The sequence below is a fragment of the Pongo pygmaeus genome, chromosome 1 (assembly GCF_028885625.2).
Source record: "Pongo pygmaeus isolate AG05252 chromosome 1, NHGRI_mPonPyg2-v2.0_pri, whole genome shotgun sequence".
Classification (NCBI taxonomy): Eukaryota; Metazoa; Chordata; class Mammalia; order Primates; family Hominidae; genus Pongo; species Pongo pygmaeus.
Genome location: NC_072373.2, coordinates 229,410,951 through 229,431,748, shown reverse-complemented (window position 1 = coordinate 229,431,748; position 20,798 = coordinate 229,410,951). Strand labels below are relative to the sequence as shown.

Genomic DNA, 20,798 nt, shown 5'->3' with positions numbered 1-20,798 from the left:
AGGAGACGGGGGCGCAGGGAGGGGGCTGCAGCCATCCTCCCAAGACATGAGGACTTCTAGTTCAGTCTGAGACCTTGGTGCAGGGCTGGGCGAGTAAACAAATGCAAAAGAATAAGGACCTCGAGGTCCGGCGTGGTGGCTCACGCCTGTAATCCCAGCACTTTGGGAGGCTGAGGTGGGTGGATCACAAGGTCAGGAGATTGAGACCATCCTGGCTAACATGGTGAAACCCCGTCTCTACTAAAAATACAAACAAATTAGCTGGGTGTGGTGGCGGGCGCCTGTAGTCCCAGCTACTCGGGAGGCTGAGGCTGAGACAGGAGAATGGCGTGAACCCCGGAGGCGGAGCTTTCAGTGAGCTGACATCGTGCCCCTGTACTCCACTCTGGGCGATTGAGCAAGACCCTGTCTCAAAAAAAAAAAAAAAAGCAAAACAGAATAAACATACGTAGGCCAGGCACAGTGGCTCACGCCTGTAACTGCAGCACTTTGGGAGGCAGAGGAGGGCAAATCACCTGACGTCAGGAGTTTGAGACCAGCCTGGCCAAAATGGTGAAACACTACTAAATACAAAAATTAGCTGGACGTGGTGGCGGGTGCCATTAGTCCCAGCTACTCGGGAGGCTGAGGCACAAGGATCACTTGAACCTGGGAGACGGAGGCTTTAGTGAGCTGAGATTGCACCACTGCACTCCAGCCTGGGTGACAGAGCGAGACTGTCTCAAAAAAAGAGAAACAGGTCTGGTGTACGCAGAATGGAGGCACCACGAATTGCTGAAGAAGGAAACTTTATTCAGTCTATACCAGGACAGTTGTCCATGCTGCCAGGCAAAAAGAAAAACTGGATTCTGATCGCATTATCAGTAGACAAACAGTAACACTGTCAGTAGACAATTAGTAACACTGACACAGCCCTGACTGTGCTGCTGGAGGGTCCGAGGCACTCTGCACAGCAGTGAATCGCCAAAATAGCCCTCTGGGAAAGGTGCTGTTATGACCCACGTGAGACACACGAAGGAAAGACATGGCTTCGCAGCAGCAGCATCATGATTTGAACCCAGGCGGCCCGCTCTTATGATAAACTTAAATGTGTAAAACTTTATGCTCAGGAAAATATAAGAGAATGTGTTCCTGACCCTTTTTGGGGGTAGGACAAGAATTTCTCTAACCAAATCCCAAAAGCGTGACCCATTGAAAAAAGGGTCAGGTGGGCTAACTTGGCTAATTGAAGAATTCTGTTTCACCAAAGTACACCACAAAGTGGGCCGCGCGCAGTGGCTCATGCCTGTAATCCTAGAACTTTGGGAGGCCAAGGTGGGTGGATCACTTGAGGTCGGGAGCTCGAGACCAGCCTGACCAACACGGTGAAACCATGTTTCTACTAAAAATACAAAAATTAACCAGGTGTGGTGGTATGCACCTGTAATCCCAGCTACTTGGGAGGCTGAGGCAGGAGAATTGCTTGAACCCAGGAGGCGGAGGTTGCAGTGAGCCGAGACTGCACCGCTGCACTACAGCCTGGGCGACAGGGCAAGACCCTGTCTCAAGAAAAAAAACAGCCAGACTTGGCTCACGCCTGTAATCCCAGCACTTTGGGAGGCTGAGGTGGGTGGATCACCTGAGGTTGAGAGTTCCAGATCAGCCTGACCAACATGGAGAAACCCCATCTCTACTAAAAACACAAAATTAGCCAGGCGTGGTGGTGCATCCCTTTAACTCCAGCTGCTCAGGAGGCTGAGGCAGGAGAATCACTTGAACAGGGGAGGCAGAGGTTGTGGTAAGCCAAGATCGTGCCATTGCACTCCAGCCTGGGCAACAAGAGCAAAACTGTGTCTCAAAAAAAAAAAAAAAAGAAAAAAAAATATATACACATACCACAAAGTGAAATGAACAGCCACAACCTGGGAAAAGATACTGGCAACAGACAAAGGATTAATAACCAGAAAGCATAAAGAATTCCTACAAACCAATTAGAAAAAGAGGCAAAAAAAAAAAAAAAAAAAAAAAGAAACAGTTGGCAGGGCATGGTGGTTCATGCTTGTAATCCTAGCACTTTGGGAGGCCAAGGTGGGCAGATCACCTGAGGTCAGGAGTTCGAGACCAGCCTGGCCAACATGATGAAACCCCGTCTCTACTGAAAATACAAAAATTAGCCAGGCATGGTGGTGGGCGCCTGTGATCTCAGCCACTCAGGAGGCTGCGGTAGGAGAATCGCTTGAACCTGGGAGGCAGAGGTTGCAGTGAGCCGAGACTGCGCCTGCTCCAGCCTGGGTGACACAGCAAGACTCCGTCTCAAAAAGAAAAGAAAAAAAAAAAAACAACGTATTTCACAGAGAATAATTTATTTTTTTGGAGAAAGAGTTTCGCTCCTGTCACCCAGGCTGGAGTGCAGTGGTGAGATCTCAGCTCACCGCAACTTCCACCTCCCAGGTTCAAGCAATTCACAGACAACTTCTAAAAGGCAAATAAGAACCAGGAAGGGTGCATGCTCCTTCTCTACTGCCCTGTAACAGTCATTCCACACTTACCACCTCAAAACAACAAATGCTTTTGATGTCGGCCCCTGTGGGGCAGGAATCTGCAGGAAGCTTAGCCGGGCACCTCTGGCTTAAGGTCCCTCCTGAAGCTGCAGTCACACCACGGACCAGGGCTGTGACCTCATCCGAAAGCTCAACTGGGGCTGGGGTCCACCTCTGAGCTCACTCAGGTGGACGCTGGCTGGGTTCAGTTCCTTGCTGGCTATAGGTGGAAAGGGCCCTGACCAGTTTCTCCACAAGACGCCCCACAGCCTGACAGCAGCTTTCATCCAGCAAGCTCGTCAGGGAGTGGAAGAGAGCAGCCAGGACAGGAGCCCAGGCCTTTCTGAACCGCATCTCAGAAATGACATCCTTCCCTTCTGCTGTCTGGGCACAACTCCCGGGGTGGAGCCCGAGGACTAGAAGGAAAAGAAAACCTAGATTTAAAATGGGATAAAGCCATAGGAGCTGCTCGTCGCACCACAGGAATCTCAATGCCGGGTTACTGACAAAGCGTCACTTTGCACCTCGTCCAACTGTGCAGACCTCTCCTAGCCAGGCCCCTGGTCAGGAATCCGTGCCCCTGGTCAGGAAGTCCAGGTGGGTTCAAGCGGCCAGCAGGGAATTTCAGGCAAAATGTGTCCCAAATCTTCAAACCATGCCCGGGAACTCAGACCTCCCCCTGGGAGTTCGTCCCAAGGAAACCACCTGGCAGAGGCTCAGGAGGGACGCCCTGTGCACCCCCCGCCCGCCCAGGTGACCCGCTGCGCCCTACACATCTTCACCACGAAACATCTGTTATCGATGTGGACGAAGCGCAGCCTGGACTCCCACATCCGCTCACTTTCGTTCTGCCCTCCGTTTTACGATTTGCCTACTTTGCAAATGCGTGAGTGGAGTGGAAAGCCTTGCTACTCCTGCCTCAGCGACCCCTTCTAAAATACGGCCTCGTTTGGCCTGAAAATGTGATTTGCAGGCTTCCTGAGCAAAGTAGATTTCACTCCAAAAAAAAAAAAGAAAAAGGCACCGAACGGGGCTCGGCTGTCGGGAGTTTTGCTTTTGTTTTTTGCGTGTTTTTGTGTGTGTGTGTTTGTTGTTGTTTTTGCGGCCACGCACACCGCGTTCCCGGGCTTCAGGGCGTGGGGGTTGCCGTGGACTCCCGGACGTGAAAACGCTTAAAGCCAGCCCAGAAAACTCCACCAGCGTTTTCCGCGCACAGCGCCAGCCATAGGAAAGGAACCCCAGGAGCGAATCCGGGCAGGGAAACCCCGGACGCCCGCACACTCAGCATCAGTACCGGCACCCATCACCCAGGACCGAGTACCGACCACGCAGCACCGACCTCGCAGCACCCAGCACCGATCACCGAGCAGAGCACCCCGCACGCAGAACCCACCGACAGCCTGATGCAGTCTCCGCCGCAGGCATAGCGCTAGGCCCCGAGCTCAGGCGCCCCGGTCTACGCCCCGGCGCCTTCACAACAAAGGGACGCTGGCGGGCGGGGCCTGAGAGGCGCGCGGTGGAGGGGCCGGGCGCGAGGCCGCGGAAGGAGCTCGGAGCTCGGCACTGGGGAGTGGCACAGGGCTGGCGGATCCAGGTAGGCTTCACCGGACGCCCGCGGGACCGGAAATGACGCGCAGAACCCGGCATCGGGCTCCTGGCTGCCCCGCGGGCGCCGCTCCTCAGTGCCCCGAGCCGCGGAGCCGGGGAAACGCGCCGCGGCCCACAACGCCCCCGCGGCTGCCCGTTGGTTCCACCCGGGCCGTTCTACTCCAGGCAGACGGGAGGAAAAACACGGCGCGCTCCGCGCCCCCTCCCTCGTTGGTTCCGCTCGGGCCCTTCCACTGCAGGCCGACGGGGGTGGAAACACGGAGTTTTTTTTTTTTTTTTTTTTTTTTTTTTAAGGTCGAGGGTAACACGGGGCTTTTCAGTGCCCCTCCGCGGCCGCCTGGTGGTCCAGCGCGGGCCGTTCCACTGCACCCACATGGGGAGGGACACAGCGCGCCGAGTGCTCCCTGCGGCCGCACGTTGGTTCCGCCTGGGCCGTTCCACTGCAGGCAGAGGGAGAGGAAGACGGTGCGCATAGTGCACCCCCGCGGCCCGTTGGTTCCGCCGGGGCCGTTCCACTGAAGGCAGACGTGGGGGGGAAACCGGCGCTCCCCCACCCCCCGCGGCCGCCCGTTGGTTCCGCCCGGGTTGTTCCACCAGCGGCACTTCAGGGCGGGATCAGCCAGTCTGTGGAGGCAGCGGCCTCTAAGCCCCGGAGGGTTTACTGCCCAGGTTTGGATTCAAGGAATAAGAAATCCACCGAATAGGCTTAACTTAGAACACACAAAGGCGCCTCCTGGCGAACGTGGCCACGCTCTGCCCAGCCTGAGGGAAAGCTGCTCTGGCGGCTGGGCCCGGAGCTGCGGGGGGCGGGGCCGCCCCGCCGGATGAGGACTCGCCTCAGGGCGCTGATTGGCTTGTGGCGCGCTCCGGGGCGGGGCCTTCGCATCCAGGCTGGCGTCCGGGCTGCTGGGGGACGTCCCGAGCAGACACCCGCGGGCGCACCTGCGGCCCCGAGGACCCCCGATTCCAGAGTTTCGTCCAGCGTTTTCCTAGCGTTACTTTCCCAGATAATTTTCAGGAAGGAAGTTACGGCTGGAGGGCTCTTTAGAGATTACTTTTGGGCCGGGCACGGTGGCTCACGCCTGTAATCCCAACACTTTGGGAGGCCGAAGCCGGCGCATCACGAGGTCTGGAGCTTGAGACCAGCCTGGTATGGCCAACGTGGTAAAACCTCGTCTCTACTAAAAATACAAAAATTGTCCCGGCGTGGTGGCGGGCGCCTGTAATCCCAGCTACTCCGGAGGCTGAGGAAGGAGGATCACCTGAACCCGGGAGGCGGAGGTTGCAGTGAGCCGAGATGGCGCCACTGCACTCCAGCCTGGGCGACAGAGCGAGACTCCCTCTCAAAAGAAAAAAGAAAAGATTACTTTCGGCCGGGCGAGGTGGCTCACGTCTGTAATCCCAGCATTTTGAGAGGCTGAGGCGGGCGGATCGCCTGAGGTCAGGAGTTCGAGACCAGCCTGGCCAACATAGTGAACCCCACCCCCCCATGTCTACTAAAAATACAAACAAAATTAACCGGGCCTCGTGGCGCGTGCCTGTAGTCCCAGCTACTCGGGAGGCTGAGGCAGGACAATCGCTTGAACCTTGGAGTCGAAGGTTGCAGTGAGGCGAGATAGCGCCGCTGCTCTCCAGCCTGGGCGACAGTGAGAGACTCCATCTCATAAATAAATAAATATTACTTTTACGTTTTGTTAAACTTTCACTTGTTTTTGTTTCCATTGTGTGAAGCTTCGGGAGGCTGATGGCAGCCTCCTTCCCCAGGCTTCCCCGTGGCGCCCGCAGCCGGGTTGGGCCAGAGGCTGGGACTGTTTCCTCCCGCGGGGTCTTTGGTGGGGATGTCCCCAGAGGAGTGGGGCAGGAGGAGAGGCACGGAGCGCCCCCGGGAGCCGGTCAGAGCTCAGCGATGGTGTCTGTGGTCCCAACCACTCGGGAGGCTGAGGTGGGAGGATGGCTTGAGCCTGGGAGGTCGAGGCTGCAGTGAGCTAGAATCTCACCACCACACTCCAGCCTGGGGGACAGAGTGAGACCCTTGTCCCCCCCCCCAAAAAAAAAGACCAGGTGCGGTGGCTCACGCCTGTAATCCCAGCACTTTGGGTGGCCGAGGCGGGCGGATCACGAGGTCAGGGGACTGAGATCATCCTGGCAAACACGGTGAAACCCTGTCTCTACAAAAAATACGAAAAAAAATTAGCCGGGCATGGTGGCGCATGCCTGTAACCCCAGCTACTTGGGAGGCTGAGGCAGGAGAATCGCTTGAACTCAGGAGGCAGAGCTTGCAGTTAGCCAAGATTGGGCCACTGCACTCCAGCCTGGCGACAGAGTGAGACTCCGTCAAAAAAAAAAAAAAAAAAAAGGAAGAAAGAAAATTATAAAACGAAGTGAAATTAACGCAGTGGAGTGCCATCTGCCTGGTGCCTGCGTTCACTATCCACATGGAGTTCATAAATTTGAGAGCAGTTTACAAAGTAGATTCTCCTACTTTCCAGGAAACGCGGAAATGTCTGGTGATTTGCCCACCAGTCTTGGCTGTTGTGGTCAGCAGAGCCTCTGTAGTATCCAAATGATTTCAAAAGCAGATTTATGAAAAGTACTCCTTTTTTTTTTTTTTTGAGATGGAGTTTCGCTCTCATTACCCAGGTTGGAGTGCAGTGGCACGATCTCAGCTCACTGCAACCTCTGCCTCCCGGGTTCAAGTGATTCTCCTGCCTCAGCCTCCTGAGTAGCTGGGATTACAGACGTGCGCCATCACACCCAGCTTATTTTTATATTTTTAGTAGAGACAGGGTTTTGCCATGTTGGCCAAGATGTTCTCCATCTCCTGACCTTGTGATCCGCCCGCCTTAGCCTCCCAAAGTGCTGGGATTACAGGCGTGAGCCACCCCACGCCCAGCCTTTTTTTTTTTTTTTTGAGATGGAGTCTCACTCTGTCGCCCAGGCTGGAGTGCAGTGGCACGATCTCGGCTCACTGCAACCTCCACCTCCTGGGTTCAAGCGATTCTCTGCCTCAGCCTCCCAAGGAGTTGGGATTACAGGCACCCGCCACCACGCCCAGCTAATTGTTTTGTATTTTTAGTAGAGACGGGGTTTCACCGTGTTAGCCAGGATGCTCTTGAACTCCTGACCTCATGATCCACCCACCTTGGCCTCCCAAAGTGTTGGGATTACAGGCGTGAGTCACCGTGCCTGGCCTCTCAAAATTTTTATAGCAAAGCCTTACATTTCATGAGGAACCATGAATTTTATTTTATTTTTGAGATGGGGGATCTCGCTACTTTGCCCAGGCTGGGCTCAAACTCAGGACTCTCTGGCCTCAGCCTCCCGGGTAGCTGGGTCTGCAGGTGGCCGTCACCGTGCTGGGCCTGGGGTGTGCCTATTAATGATTTTGGAATAGTGTCTGGGAAGCCTGTGTGCCTTCCTCTCTTCCTCTCCCCAGAAGGACCTCCCACCTCGTCCTCCCAAAGTGTTGGGATTACAGGCGTGAGCCACTCTGCCCCACCTCTCTTTGCTATTTTGCCTGGGAGTGGTGTATTAATTTGAATTTTTAATTTCTTTGATTATGTTCTAGTTTGATTATTGATCATTTACTTCTTAGCTATTTATATTCTTCCTTGAGTCATCGGTTTCTGCCCTTTGACAATTTTTCTATTAATGTTTTGTGTCAATTATATGAGCTTTGTCTGTATTGAGAACATCCACCTATTGTACTGCAAATGTTTTCCTAGTTGAGAACATCGACCTGCTGTATTATTGCAAATGTTTTCCTGCTTGCATGTAGTCATTTGTTATGCATATTAATGAATTTCTATCCACATGATGTGGAGTCGGTTAGGAATCAGGACGCCCTCGCTGTGTGGGAGACTGATGGGTCCAGGCGCTGTGCAAACCCCGCCTCCAAAGTGCATCCCTGGCTCACTGGGACCTTCCGGGTTGTGCTGCTCTTTCGACACAGCCTCTCTGGGCTTCCCTGCTGTTTGCTGGCCTCGGGGCAGGGTCTACCCAGGCTGAGCGGCCCATGGGCCGTGGGATTCCTTTCCTCTGCCTTCAGGGCCTGGATGATCTTCTAGAAGGCAGGAAGGAAAGCAGTCATGGCTAGCTCTGTCCTGCCCCCTTCTGGGTCCCCCCGGCCCACAGGCTCCTCCATGTACCCCAGCCAGCCTCAGTCTGGGTCTGGGCTCCCGCTGGGGAGGGAGGGTGAGACCTGCCGGCCCAAAGGAGCTGAAGTTTCCCAAGGGGCGTTGAGGACAGCAGGGAAGTGTGGGCTGTGAACAGAGGCCCCAGAGAATGAGGTCTGTGCCAAGGCCCCATGGGTGGGGAGGAAGAGGGAAGGGTCCCCACCTGGAGACCCAGCCTACAGGCCACTCGGCCACCTGTGCAGAGGTAGGGGAGCAGCAGCCACTCATGCCCCTGCAATTTGTCCTCATCAGCAAGTGGGGAAACTGAGGCCGGGGAGTTCTCCAGGCCAAGGTCACTCACGGGCAAGTTCCCGCAGCATTTGGACCCTCCATACATGTCAGGGCCGCTCATGCTTTCCTGGGCCCTTCACTGGTTTGGAGGAACCGTCCTGTTTCCCAGAGCGCACTGCGTGTCTCTGAGTGTGTGTGTCTCAGTGGCGTCCATGTGTATTTTTCTGTGTGTCTGTGTGTGTGGTGCGTTTGTGTCCGAGTGTGTGGTGTTTGCATGTGTCTCAGTGGCGTCCATGCATATGTTTCTGTGTGATGTGTCTGTGTGTGTGTCTCTGAGTGTGTGGTGCCTGTGTGTCTCAGTGGTGTCCATGCATATTTTTCTGTGTGGTGTGTCTGTTTGTGTGTGTGTGAATCTACGTGTGTGTTTGTCCATCTTTTTGTCTGGCCAAACCACACGATCAACCACACGATCAACCACACGGACTGCCTGGTCTCCGCGCTGCACCACTGCTTCGACGGCCCCACGGGGGAGCTGGCCCACGCCTTCTTCCCCCCGGCGGCATCCACTTCGACGATAGCGAGTACTGGGTCCTGGGCCCCAAGCGCTACAGCTGGAAGAAAGGTGACCATCCAGGCTGGCCTCCTGGAGGCCTGTCCTCTGCAGCACAGTGGGCTGCCGCGGTCGGGCTTTAGGGCAGACGGCAGGAGGGACCTTCCGGGGTGGTGGCTGCTACTGGAGTCCAGCAGGCAAGGAGGGGAGCCCGTGGGAGCCCCCGATCCCGGCGGCCCTGAACTCCCTTTCCCATCCCCCTGCGCCTCTGGAGCGGGAGCTGGAGCTGCATTCCTGGGGGCCGAGCTCACCGCCTGGGCCCAGAACATTCTTATCTTCCCGTGGCTGCGGCCGAGGGCGGCTCCGCGGCTGCGCTCCAGCAGATGTGCGGGGCCTCGGGGAGCCGGCCCACGGGCGGCGGGGCTGGGCCCGGGGCTCCCAGGCGCTGACCCCCGGGGCCCGCAGGCGTGTGGCTCACGGACCTGGTGCACGTGGCGGCCCACGAGATCGGCCACGCGCTGGGCCTGATGCACTCACAACACGGCCGGGCGCTCATGCACCTGAACGCCACGCTGCGCGGCTGGAAGGCGTTGTCCCAGGACGAGCTGTGGGGGCTGCACCGGCTCTACGGTGAGTCCCTTTGTCGGGCGGGAGGGCGGGGACCGGGCGGTCCTGAGCCAGGCCGTGCTCCCCACGCTCCCGACAGGATGCCTCGACAGGCTGTTCGTGTGCGCGTCCTGGGCGCGGAGGGGCTTCTGCGACGCTCGCCGGCGGCTCATGAAGAGGCTCTGCCCCAGCAGCTGCGACTTCTGCTACGGTGATGCCCACGGGGCCAGGACAGGGCTGCGTGGGAGCTGGGTCTTGGCCACGGTCTGGGCTGAGGGGGCACTGATGGGGCTCTTTCCCCCACCCGGAGCAGAATTCCCCTTCCCCACGGTGGCCGCCACCCCACCGCCCCCCAGGACCAAAACCAGGCTGGTGCCTGAGGGCAGGAACGTGACCTTCCGCTGCGGCCAGAAGATCCTCCACAAGAAAGGGAAAGTGTAGTGAGTGAGCGCCCCGGGCGGTCCTCAGGGTGGGCAGCCCGCGGCCTTGGGACAGGGGTGCGGGGCAGGCAGCCGGCGGGGGCTGTGCCTGCAGGAGACACCCCACCCCCTGCAGCTGGTACAAGGACCAGGAGCTCCTGGAGTTCTCCTACCCCGGCTACCTGGCCCTGGGCGAGGCGCACCTGAGCATCATCGCCAACGCCGTCAACGAGGGCACCTACACCTGCGTGGTGCGCCGCCAGCAGCGCGTGCTAACCACCTACTCATGGCGAGTCCGTGTGCGGGGCTGAGCCCGGCTGATAAAGCACTTTCTCTCTGATGTCTCCTCGCTCATTCTTGGGAGGGCAGCGGGCAGCCAGTCTGGGCAGGTGGACACCCCAGCCCCTGGTCCACCGAGAGGTGGACATCCTCGGGGCTGGGCACCCCCTGCTTTCCCGCACAGCGGACAACAGGTACAGCACAGGACAGGATGGGCTTTGCTAAGGTGGCCCCTGGGAAAGTGGGATAAGCGGAGGCCCCAGTGCCAGGGGCAGCACGTAGGGTAGCCCCAGAAGCCTGGGTTCTGTCTAGGACTTGCTCAGAGATGGGGGAGGGAGGCAAGGGGGGCTTCCTGAAGGAGGTGGCTGGGATGGGCCTCCAGGATCTTCTGCAAGGGGATGCGGGTGGGGGCTGGGAGGACTGGCACAGGGTGGGGGACCACCTTGCCAGAGTGGAGGCCCCCTGGGAGGTAGGAGCACCCCTCCTGCCTGGGGAAGACACTGGCCCACGTGGGGTCAGAGGCCACAGCCGCCCACACCACCCTCTTCCCCTAGAGCCGGGTGCTCTGCGACTCCCCTCCCACACATGGTCCCGGGCCACTGAAAGGACGACACGGGGAGCTTTCCTCGAAGAATATTTTAATACATTTTAAAGCTCATAACAACCTTGTATAAAAACCTGCTGAGTCTGCTGGCACACCTGGAGCTGGGGGTTGGGGGCCGGGGGCCTGTGTGGACAGGGCTGGTCTGGACGAGCAGGTTGGGGCAAGAAGGCATCGCTCATCCCAACACAGAAACAGGTCTCCAGCTCCAAAGATTAAACCATCGACCCGGCCCCCACCAGTTCCTTTCCAAATCACGGCCCAGCCAGCCCCGTGCATGTCGAGAGTGGGAGAGGGTGTGTGGAGGTTTGTGCTGCCCCACGTGGGCACCCACAAATGCCGACCCTCTCCTCCCTGGGCAAGTCACAGAGACAACACAGCTCTTTCCTCCACAACAAGGAAAAAGATTTAATTCTACAAATTTACAAACCAAAATACAAAAACAGAACATGGAGCACAAAGTAAGACGAGGAGTTCCGAGTCTCATCGCAGCTCCAGCCGCAGTAGCCGCGCCTGCGGTCCCGGCTGAGTTCGCCCCATGACGGGTCCACTCCGACCTTCAGAACTTGAGGCTGAAGCCGGGGCCCGCGGCGGAGGCCCCCTGGTTCGTGGTGGTAAGGTGGAAGCCCGTCTCCTTCAGGTCGTCGTCGCCCTGGGACGAGTCGGCTACCGTGAGGACCCTGCCCAAGCCAGCCCCACCTGTGGGCACGCCTCACCCGCCAGGCCCCTCACCAGCTGGCTGTAGCCCAGGCCTCCCTCAGGGGGCCTTGGGCTGGTGCCCCGCTTCACACGCTGCTGCTCACTCTTGGCGGGCCACGTGGGGAACATGGAGGGGTCGATGGGCAGGGGGGTCTCGCGGAAATACTCGTGCTTGAGGCCGTCCTCCGCGCTGATCCTCCTCCCGGGGAAGTAGGTCAGGAACCTGGGGGGAGAGGGCCAGAGGCCCAGGAGGCGCTCGTGTGCTCCACTGGGTACCCCAAAGATGGGCTATGTTGGGACGGGGCTCAGGGCATGGGACGCCAGGCACCAGAGCAGTTCTGGAAGGTGGTGAGACAGCAGGTAGGCCTGGGACCGGGAAGCCACCGCTATGGCTCGGGACCTCCCGCCGCCCGGCTGCACTGGGCTCACTTGTTCATGAGGTCGAAGCCCTGGTCTGACAGCAGAGCCCCGAAGCGCTTGCGGAGGTTGTTGTAGGGGTGCTCGCTGAAGGTCATCTTCTTCACTGCTGGGAGCTCACTGTAGCCAGGCCAGATTTTCTCACTGGGGGTCCCCAGCTCCTGAAAGACAGAGGTGCTTCAACAGCCACACCAAGTGGCCCATGGTGTTGGCACCTGTGTCCTGGCAGAGAAGACAAGCCACCAAGACGACTCTTGGTGGCCCCGGTCCCCATCTCAATCCAGCACCTGTGCGCCCCGCAGCCCTATTCCTGCAGCTCCTCTGAAATCCACAGCGCACCTGCGGCAGGGCCAGACCCACCTTGAACACTTCGTTGATCTGATCGATTTCCGAATTCCCAGGGAACAGAGGCTTCTGAGTCAGCAGCTCCCCGAAGATGCAGCCCACTGACCACATGTCCACAGCTGTGGAGTATTCCTAAGAGGCCAGGAGAGGCGTTCAGGAGGGCCAGGGCCCGCGAAGCTGTGGGAGGCTGTGTGGGGGACAAGGGAGGCTCTCAGATGCCCAGGACTCACCTTGGCACCAAGCAGCAGCTCTGGGGCGCGGTACCACTGGGTCACCACGACTGGGGTGTAGGCCTTCAGAGGGGATCCGTACTCCCGTGCCAGCCCGAAGTCACCCACCTGCAATGACAGATGGGCGGCTGTGGGTGGGCCCGCGCAGGTCACCCTGGGGTGGGCCACTCGGAGGGGGGCTCACCTTGAGGATGCCGGCGTGGCTCAGCAGCAGGTTGGACGTCTTGAGGTCACGGTGCAGGATCCAGTTGTCGTGCAGGTGCTTCACCCCCCGCAGCAGCTGGATCATCAGGGTCTTCACCTCCCCTGGGAGGGAGGGAGGGAGGGAGGCTCCCATGTGGACCCGGCCGCCCCCAGCCCAGGGCACTCAGGGTGGCCCACTCGCCTCGGCAGCAACAGAGGCTTCTCAGGGCTTTCCCTGCGGATGCAGCTGGCCCTCCCTGCAGCAGTGTCACCGCGGGGGTGACCAGGACACTGCCCCCACTTGTGCGCAGAGAGGCCCCCGGGGCGCGGCTGTACCTGGCAGGAAGGGCTGTTTCATAGTCTCCATGAGGCTCTTGAGGTCGTGCTCCACGTAGTTCATCACGATGTAGATCTTGTCCATGTTGCTGCCCACCACGATCTCCTGCAGGGCACGGCTCTGTGGGTGCTGGGCACCTCCAGGCCCCCGCCCACCCCTGCACCCGGGCGCAGATGCTGAGGGACAGTAAGGACCTCCGGTGCCACCCGGGAGGCAAATGCTTGCTTCTGTGTGGTCTGTGAAGGGCTCCACTAAGCGCAGGGGAGTGTAGGAAGCACCCGGCCCCAGGACAGCACGGGGCCCTGTCGGAAAAGCCTTCCACCGGGGGCCAGGCGTGGTGGGGCCATGCTCACTCTAACGGTGACGATGTTGGGATGCTGGGCCTTGAGGATGGTGTTGATCTCCCTCAGCGACGTGATCGGGAAGCCCTCCTTCTCCTTCTCCATCTTCAGCCGCTTTAGAGCCACAATTTCATCTGGGAAGAAAATATAGACGGCACTGAGAGGCATTCTTAAAATCACGGTACCCAACAGTGGACTCGTTCAGTGATGACCGCAGGCAGTGCCCAAAGCGCCAGCATTTCACGGAGGGGGGTCTCGTTCTAGGTGGGGGCACGTGGGCACCAGTAGAACGCCCCAGCTGAGGTCTGGGCAACACCCACGGCTTCCCACTCTCAACACACCACGGACACTCACAGCCACCTACAGCCACCTGGGATCCCAGTGGCCACGCCGACTCATCGACTTCCCCAACAGAGCCGGCCTCACCTGGGATCCCAGTGGCCGACTCCCAACAGAGTTCCCGGCTCACACACCTGCTTGGGCGGGACGCTGGGAACGCAAACCTGCAGACCAGCCCCGGCACAGACCACTCCGCGCTGGGCCTGGGCTCAGTGGGGCAGGCCGCCTGCTACCGCAAGGAAGTGGCAAAGCCCCAGGGCCAGGCTGACCTCTGGCTTCTAGAGGCGCTGAGGGGTCCAACCTCCAGTAGCTGCTCAGGTGAGGCGGGACCTGGTGCAGTCGCAGCTCTCGGGCAGCCAGCCCCTGGCCCACTTCCCCTGCCTTTGTGGGGTGAACCGGGATCCCACCCACCTGTTTTCTTGTCTTTTGCTCTGTAGACCACTCCATAGGTGCCCTCCTCGATCCTGTTCAGGCACTGAAACTCCTCGACGCTCCGGCAGCCCTGGGAAGGAAGCGCCTATGTGAGGTCTCAGTGGCCATGCCAGCTAGAGGGAGGGCGGCTGCGTCCACAGGCACAGCACACCCGGCATGGGGCAGGTGCAGGGCAGAGCCTTGGGACTGGGCTGGAGGTGAGGCCGGGAGCAGCTCAGTTCTTTCAAAGTCTCTTTCCTTGCAAAACCATCTGACACTTTATTATCAAACAAAACCAGTGTGAACAAAAGGCCATCCCAGCCAGCTGCAAGGGCTCAGGCCTGTAATTCCAGCACTTTGGGAGGGCAAGGCAGGAGGATTGAGTGAGCCCAGGAGTTCAAGACCAGCCTGGCCAACATAGCAAGACTCTGTTTTCTTTTTTCTTTTTTTTTTTTTGAGACGGAGTCTCGCTCTGTCACCCAGGCTGGAGTGCAATGGTGAGATCTCGGCTCACTGCAACCTCCACCTTCTGGGTTCAGGCGATTCTCCTGCCTCAGCCTCCCTAGTAGCTGGGATTATAGGTACACACCACCACGCCAAGCTAATTTTTGTATTTTTAGTAGAGACAGGATTTCACCATATTGGCCAGCCTGGTCTTGAACTCCTGACCTCTGATCCGCCCACCGCCTCGGCCTCCCAAAGTACTGGGATTACAGGCGTGAGCCACTGTGCCCGGCCAAAACTCTTTTCTACAAAATAAAAAATTTAGCCAGGTATGTTGGCTTGCGCCCGTAGTTCCAGCTACTCAGGAGGCTGAGATGGGAGGATTGTTTGAGCCTGGGAGGTGGAGGCTGCAGTGAGCTATGATTAAGCCACTCCACTCCAGCCTGGGTGACAGAGACAGACCCAGTCTCCAAAAAAAAGGGCATCCCGAGAGTCTCTCTGTCAAACTGGATGTGTCCCCTGCTTGTACCAGGATGACACTGAGGACGGGCACTACCTGCCAGGTGCAGCATGATGCCCCATGCCAGGGCACTTCCCCCTGGGTGTACCTTGGGGCCGGTGCCCAGGGCCGGATGTCACGTACTCGGGGTGGCCTGTGGCCTGATGCCTACGCTCAGGAGCACTAAGTGGTAGAGGCGCTTACAATGCATAGGGCAGTCGACAGAGATCTGCTGCATGCGCCAGAGAGAACCTCTCCACCCACAGGCACCAAGGAGGGGGCTGAGTCACTGCCGGTCTCCCAGGTCCCCAAGGCCACTGGCACCTTCTCAGGCTTCTCCTTTCCAAATCGCTCCCAACAATATCCTGCCTTATTGATAGCTGCCTAAGCAAAAGGCTTCTGGCCACACATCTACACTGACTCCCGTAGCCACCCCTCCATCCAGGCCCTGCACAGATGCCGGTAACAAGGCCTTGGTGCCTACATAACCCGCCCACGCAGGGGTCAAGTGGAGGGCACTGGTCTCCAGTGCGGAGGAGGACGCAGCTCGGGCAGCAGTGACAGCACTGCAGCTGCACACCCAGGCTGCCTGCCTTTCAAGCCGCAGAGCAGCCCCGTGGGCACCTCCCTGTCCACCCAGTTCCATCCAGCACCAGAAAGAGGCAGGACCTAGAAGCACGAGGGGCCAGTGGCTGTGCCCGCCCCTCACTTCCCCAGTGGGCCCAGAAGCCCTGTGAGGCGACAGACGCCAACAGGGGGCCAGGCTTCGCTCAGTCCCTGTGGTAACTCCGATTGCCAATGCGGACAGCGGCTCGGGGCGAGGGGAGGGCCTGACCTGCAGGGCCGGCAGGTACTTGGGCAGCTCCTGCTTGAGCTCGATGGGCGACAGGGCGGGGGAGTCGGGCACATAGTCGCCCTCTGTCAGGGCGCTGCTCTGCGGCGTACCCTCACCCACTTCTTCCTCTGCTTCTTCACTCTCCCCGGAATCTCGGTCGAACTGTGACTCTGGAACTGGAAAAGTTGAACCTAATTACGAAGCTAGAAAGAAGCAAGGATCACGAACCTCCTCCTGCCCCAGGGGCTTCAAGCGCGTGGCAGGGCTGCCCCGTGTCCCGCTGGGAGGTGCTGGTGCTGGGCTCTCACGCCCTGGACACAGGGCACCGAGGCCTAGGAGTGCTGGCAGGCTCGGCTGAGACAGGGCCCGGATGCTGAGCTGGGAGGAGGCGTGCAGTGTCATGTGGGGGACAAGCCCACATCCACGTCCCCCAGGCTGAGGACATAACCTCACTGTCTGCCAGAGGCCAGGCCAGGCCTCTGCTCTGCAGGGACAGGCCCGGAGCCACCATCTGACGGGCCTCCCCCGTGGGGAACTGGGCCTGGGCTTCCCAGCTCCTCGGCCCTGCTGGGCACTCAGGACGCCCTTGCCCAGCACTGTGCCTCGCCGAGGAATGCGGGCCCCACCGGCACAGCCTGGAGCGGCCAACGAATTAGGCGGCCTCCCAGCCCCTGGCATGCCCCACGCCTCGCAGGACCGGCTGTCTTAAGAGAGGGCTGCTGCACTCGGAGACAGACAAGGAAGGGGCTCTGTCTCCAGGGAGGCTCTTACCAACCAAGAGGTGGTTTTCATTTTCTCGTTCTTCATCTTCACTCATTTCTTCCTCACTTACTTCTTCTGCAAGAGAAAGGAGGCATCTGCTCAGACGGGCACCGGGGTGAGTGCTGCCACAGGCAGGATGCGGGCTCCACTTCAGCTAAGCAACAAGTGTTCCCAAGAATGGATATGGAGGCCGGGCGCGGTGGCTCACGCCTGTAATCCCAGCACTTTGGGAGGCCGAGGCGGGTGGATCACCTGAGGTCAGGAGTTCGAGACCATCCTGGCCAACGTGGTGAAACCCCGTCTCGACTAAAAATACAAAAATTATCCGGACGTGGTGGCGCACACCTGTAGTCCCAGCTACTTGGGAGGCTGAGGCAGGAGGATCACTTGAACCCAGGAGGCAGAGGTTGCAGTGAGCCGAGATCATGCCACTGCACTCCAGCCTGGGCAACAGAGCAAGATTCCGTCTCAAAAAAAACAAACAAAAAGAATCGATGTGGAGGTGTCCCGAGAAAGTCCTAGATAGAAGGGAGTTTCAACTCCCCCGCCTGCCAGCTATTTCTCTGCAGTTTCTAACACTACAGTGAAGTCACAACACCTCACACAGTCATCGCGGTGCCTCACCGGCAGACTGCTCTGACGCCTCCTCAGAGTTGCTGCCGGTCTCTTCCTCCTCCTCTTCCTCTTCCTCCTCCTCCTCCTCTGATTCTTCACTGGTGCTCCCTTCCTCCTCCTCCTCTTCCTCCTCCTCCTCTTCCTCCTCAGAACCTGAGCCTGACTCCGCTGTAGAAAGACAGCAGAGCAGAGGGTGAACCTGGGCCTTCCTGGGCAGCAGTGGTCAAGGCCTCGGCCAGGCGGTTCCAGGTACCTGACGAGGACTCGGCCGAGCTGGTCTTCCTCTCGCTGTCGCTGATGTCCTGTAAGTCGGACAGCAGGTCTCTTTCTTCCATTTTCTCTTCTTTTACTTATGAAATAAACCGTTAAAGGTGAATTTGGGGAAATGTTTTTAAACGAACAAGCTACCACCACCCCAAAACTAGTGCCTTTCACATAATGATTAACTTTGCTTGGTATGAAACCAGCTCATCCACAGATGCTGGAAGCCACTTCTCTAACGGGGCCAGTGGCGAATGTCCCAGCGGATAAACACACGTCCTGTGTCCTGGCCGCACACAGACACTCACAGTCCCTCTCACGACACGAGAGGACTTCAGCCAGCACATCTCTCACTTTCTTCTGAAGCAGTTACTTAGCTGGGCTTTAAATGAATCTTACACCTTACGCCAAACATCCCCCAGGAAAGACTCACACTGTGCAGGCTTCTGCGCAGGCGCCGGCCTGGCCTCACCTGGCTTCCGGCTGTCTCCCAACTCGAACCACTCCCGCGGCGGCCGAGGCGGGCTGCGACTCCAGTGGCTGGCTTTCACTTTGTCGCTGTAGTCCTCTCTCATCGTTCGGTGATGTGCAGACACTGGCGCGCAGGGCAGAGAGGGAGACGGCACTAGCAACGCTGCCTTCCTCAAAAGGCCCCCACTCGGCACAGCTGCCTCATCTCCCACACCCGCTCCTGGCAGACACACCCACAGCGTGCACAGGGCGCTGACAGCATCGGGGTCAGAGGCCAGGAAGCCCAGGGAGAAAAAGCTCCAACCTGGAGGCCGTGAGCCCGAGGACCCAGGTGGACCTTCTAGACTAATCTTCACTGGTCAAAAAGGAAGGGGCGGGAGAAGATTCTGGAAAGATGGAGTAGGAAGCACTGGGAATCAGTCTCCCCACCTAGACAACAATTGCATCACAGGATCAGTCCTGTGCAACTACGGAGGTGCTCTGGAGTCTATTGAAGGTTTGCAACTTCAGGGGAAATCTTGGAGAGTAAATTGTGATTCATTAATCAACGTCACCGCTTCACACATTAGTGCCTCCCACTTCATTCCCCGCTGTGGCAGGCAGCAGCCTGCATGCAGCTCGCCGGACCCAGGTGGGCAGACGGACCCAGGTGGGCAGACGGATACACACACCCGAGGTCAGTGTGATGACTGCGTGTCCCACCCCAGAGGCATGAAGAAGCAGCAGCCACGGCCACCCCTAAGCTGAAGGTACTTCCAGGGCATGAGCACCACGTCCCCCTTTGCCCCCTTCATTTCTCCGTTTTCCCCCTTTAGGAGGCAGACACTTCAGGACAAGAACATTAAAAACAACTGTATTGGCCGGGCACAGTGGCTTATGCCTGTAATCCTAGCACTTTGGGAGGCCAAGGCGGGCGGATCACGAGGTCAGGAGATCGAGACCATCCTGGCTAACACAGTGAAACCCCGACTCTACTAAAAATACAAAAAATTAGCTGGGCGTGGTGGCGGGCACCTGTAGTCCCAACTACTCGGGAGGCTGAGGCAGGAGAATGGTGTGAACCTGGGAGGTGGAGTTTGAAGTGAGCCGAGATCACGCCACTGCACTCCAGCCTGGGTGACAGAGTGAGACTCCGTCTCAAAAAATAAAAAAATGAAATAAAAATAAATACATAAATAAATAAAAACAACTGTATTGATGGGAACGTTAAAAAGTGGCTGCACATGACCAGGGAAAGGCTCAGGCTCAGAAAAGACCCGTGAAGACCCCGAGTTTCCACAACAGGCCGACCCCACAGCCACAGCCCAGCACAACCGAAACAACAAGTGCACACCCTTGAGTAGGGACCAGGAAGAGTCACATCATGAGATTCAAATGTCCATTTTTTTGACTAAGAAAAACACAAGAGAAACAAAGAAACAGGACAGTATGTCCCATTCAGAGGGGAAAAAAAGCCAACAGACACGGTTCCTGAAAATCACCTGACGGTAGATGTCCCAGACGAAGACTTTAGGGAACTGTCTTACCCTTCAGTTCCTCAGAGAACGAAAGGAAGATGTGGAGAAAGTCAAGAAAATGACGCGTGAACACGACGGAAATATCAACAGAGACAGAAGATCCAACAAGAAACCAGAGAGAAATTCCAGAGCTAATAAGTACATGCTCACAATAGACACTAAAAAGTAAATATTCACAACAGAAACTCACAGGCAGATGTCAGCAGGCAGAAGAAATAATCGGTGAGCCTGAAGACCTAACAATAAAATCACATCGTCTGAGGAAAAGAAAGCAGAAGAGACTGAAGAAAAGTGAGCAGTGCTGAGCAGCCTCGGGGACCCCAACAGATCTGTGGGAGCCCAGGAGGGAGGAGAGGAGCAGAGAGGGTATCTGAAGAATTCCTTAAACCCCCACATTGGATGAAAACCATGAATATAAACATTAGAGAGGCTCAATGAGCTCCAGGTAGAATGAAATCAAGAGACCCACAGGAAAACCCATTATTAAACGGTTGAAAGCCAAAGGCAAGGAGAATCTTCAAAGCATCCAAGGGATCCTCAATCAGGTCATCAGATTAAAGCATCCAAGGGATCCTCAATAAAATCATCAGATTAAAGCATCCAAGGGATCCTCAATCAGGTCATCAGATTAAAGCATCCAAGGGATCCTCAATAAGATCATCAGATTAAAGCATCCAAGGGATCCTCAATCAGGTCATCAGATTAAAGTATCCAAGGGGTCCTCAATAAAATCATCAGATTAAAGCATCCAAGGGATCCTCAATCAGGTCATCGGATTACAGCATCCAAGGGATCCTCAATCAGATCATCAGATTAAAGCATCCAAGGGATCCTCAATCAGGTCATCAGATTAAAGCATCCAAGGGATCCTCAATCAGATCATCAGATTAAAGTATCCAAGGGATCCTCAATCAGATCATCAGATTTCTCATCAGAAACTTTGGAGGCCAGAAGACAATGGGCTGAAATATTCCAAGTGAAAAGGAAAAACTGTCAGCTAGGCATGAGGGTTCCTTGAGCCCAGGAATTCAAGACCAGCCTGGGCAGTACAAGGACACCTTGTTTCTACTGAAAAATGAGCCGGGTGTGGCGGGACACGCTACG

The 20,798-nt window shown here is 57.4% G+C and overlaps 3 protein-coding genes across 29 annotated transcripts in view; 1 reads left to right on the top strand and 2 right to left on the bottom strand.

The window, feature by feature from the left end:
- The window catches only part of SLC35E2B (solute carrier family 35 member E2B), a 38,997-nt gene extending 33,172 nt beyond the window's left edge, over positions 1–5,825 (bottom strand). For 3 of the 9 annotated variants that reach the window (XM_054444710.1, XM_063660715.1, XM_063660726.1), the window contains exon 1: positions 3,859–5,825. The gene's annotated coding sequence lies outside the window, so the exon portion shown is untranslated. Of the gene's footprint in view, positions 1–2,528; positions 2,936–3,858 lie in introns of all 9 variants that reach the window. The other 6 variants (XM_054444702.1, XM_063660711.1, XM_063660724.1 and 3 more) reach the window with 3 other exon arrangements.
- A 3,027-nt stretch (positions 5,826–8,852) lies between these two features.
- On the top strand, positions 8,853–10,448 carry LOC129008762 (matrix metalloproteinase-23-like; the record flags this gene model as incomplete). Its single annotated transcript, XM_063660602.1, is given in 6 exon segments — positions 8,853–9,087; positions 9,090–9,155; positions 9,549–9,713; positions 9,790–9,900; positions 10,003–10,129; positions 10,245–10,448. Coding segments are annotated over 6 exon segments (879 nt in total), but the record flags the coding sequence as incomplete, so codon positions are not given.
- A 560-nt stretch (positions 10,449–11,008) lies between these two features.
- The window catches only part of LOC129010362 (cyclin-dependent kinase 11B-like), a 28,247-nt gene continuing 18,457 nt past the window's right edge, over positions 11,009–20,798 (bottom strand). For 10 of the 19 annotated variants that reach the window (XM_054444518.2, XM_063660555.1, XM_054444536.2 and 7 more), the window contains 14 exons: positions 18,140–18,301; positions 17,699–17,794; positions 17,455–17,613; positions 16,840–16,905; positions 16,069–16,244; positions 14,291–14,381; positions 13,553–13,674; positions 13,199–13,304; positions 12,864–12,985; positions 12,680–12,787; positions 12,465–12,581; positions 12,117–12,265; positions 11,721–11,910; positions 11,009–11,640 (listed from right to left, as the gene is read on the bottom strand). In XM_054444518.2, the coding sequence (XP_054300493.1) occupies positions 11,548–11,640; positions 11,721–11,910; positions 12,117–12,265; positions 12,465–12,581; positions 12,680–12,787; positions 12,864–12,985; positions 13,199–13,304; positions 13,553–13,674; positions 14,291–14,381; positions 16,069–16,244; positions 16,840–16,905; positions 17,455–17,613; positions 17,699–17,794; positions 18,140–18,301 (1,757 nt within the window). In that variant the 3' untranslated portion in view covers positions 11,009–11,547. Of the gene's footprint in view, positions 11,641–11,720; positions 11,911–12,116; positions 12,266–12,464; positions 12,637–12,679; positions 12,788–12,863; positions 12,986–13,198; positions 13,305–13,552; positions 13,675–14,290; positions 14,382–16,068; positions 16,245–16,839; positions 16,906–17,454; positions 17,614–17,698; positions 17,795–18,139; positions 18,302–20,798 lie in introns of those variants that run through there. The other 9 variants (XM_063660538.1, XM_063660556.1, XM_054444552.2 and 6 more) reach the window with 2 other exon arrangements.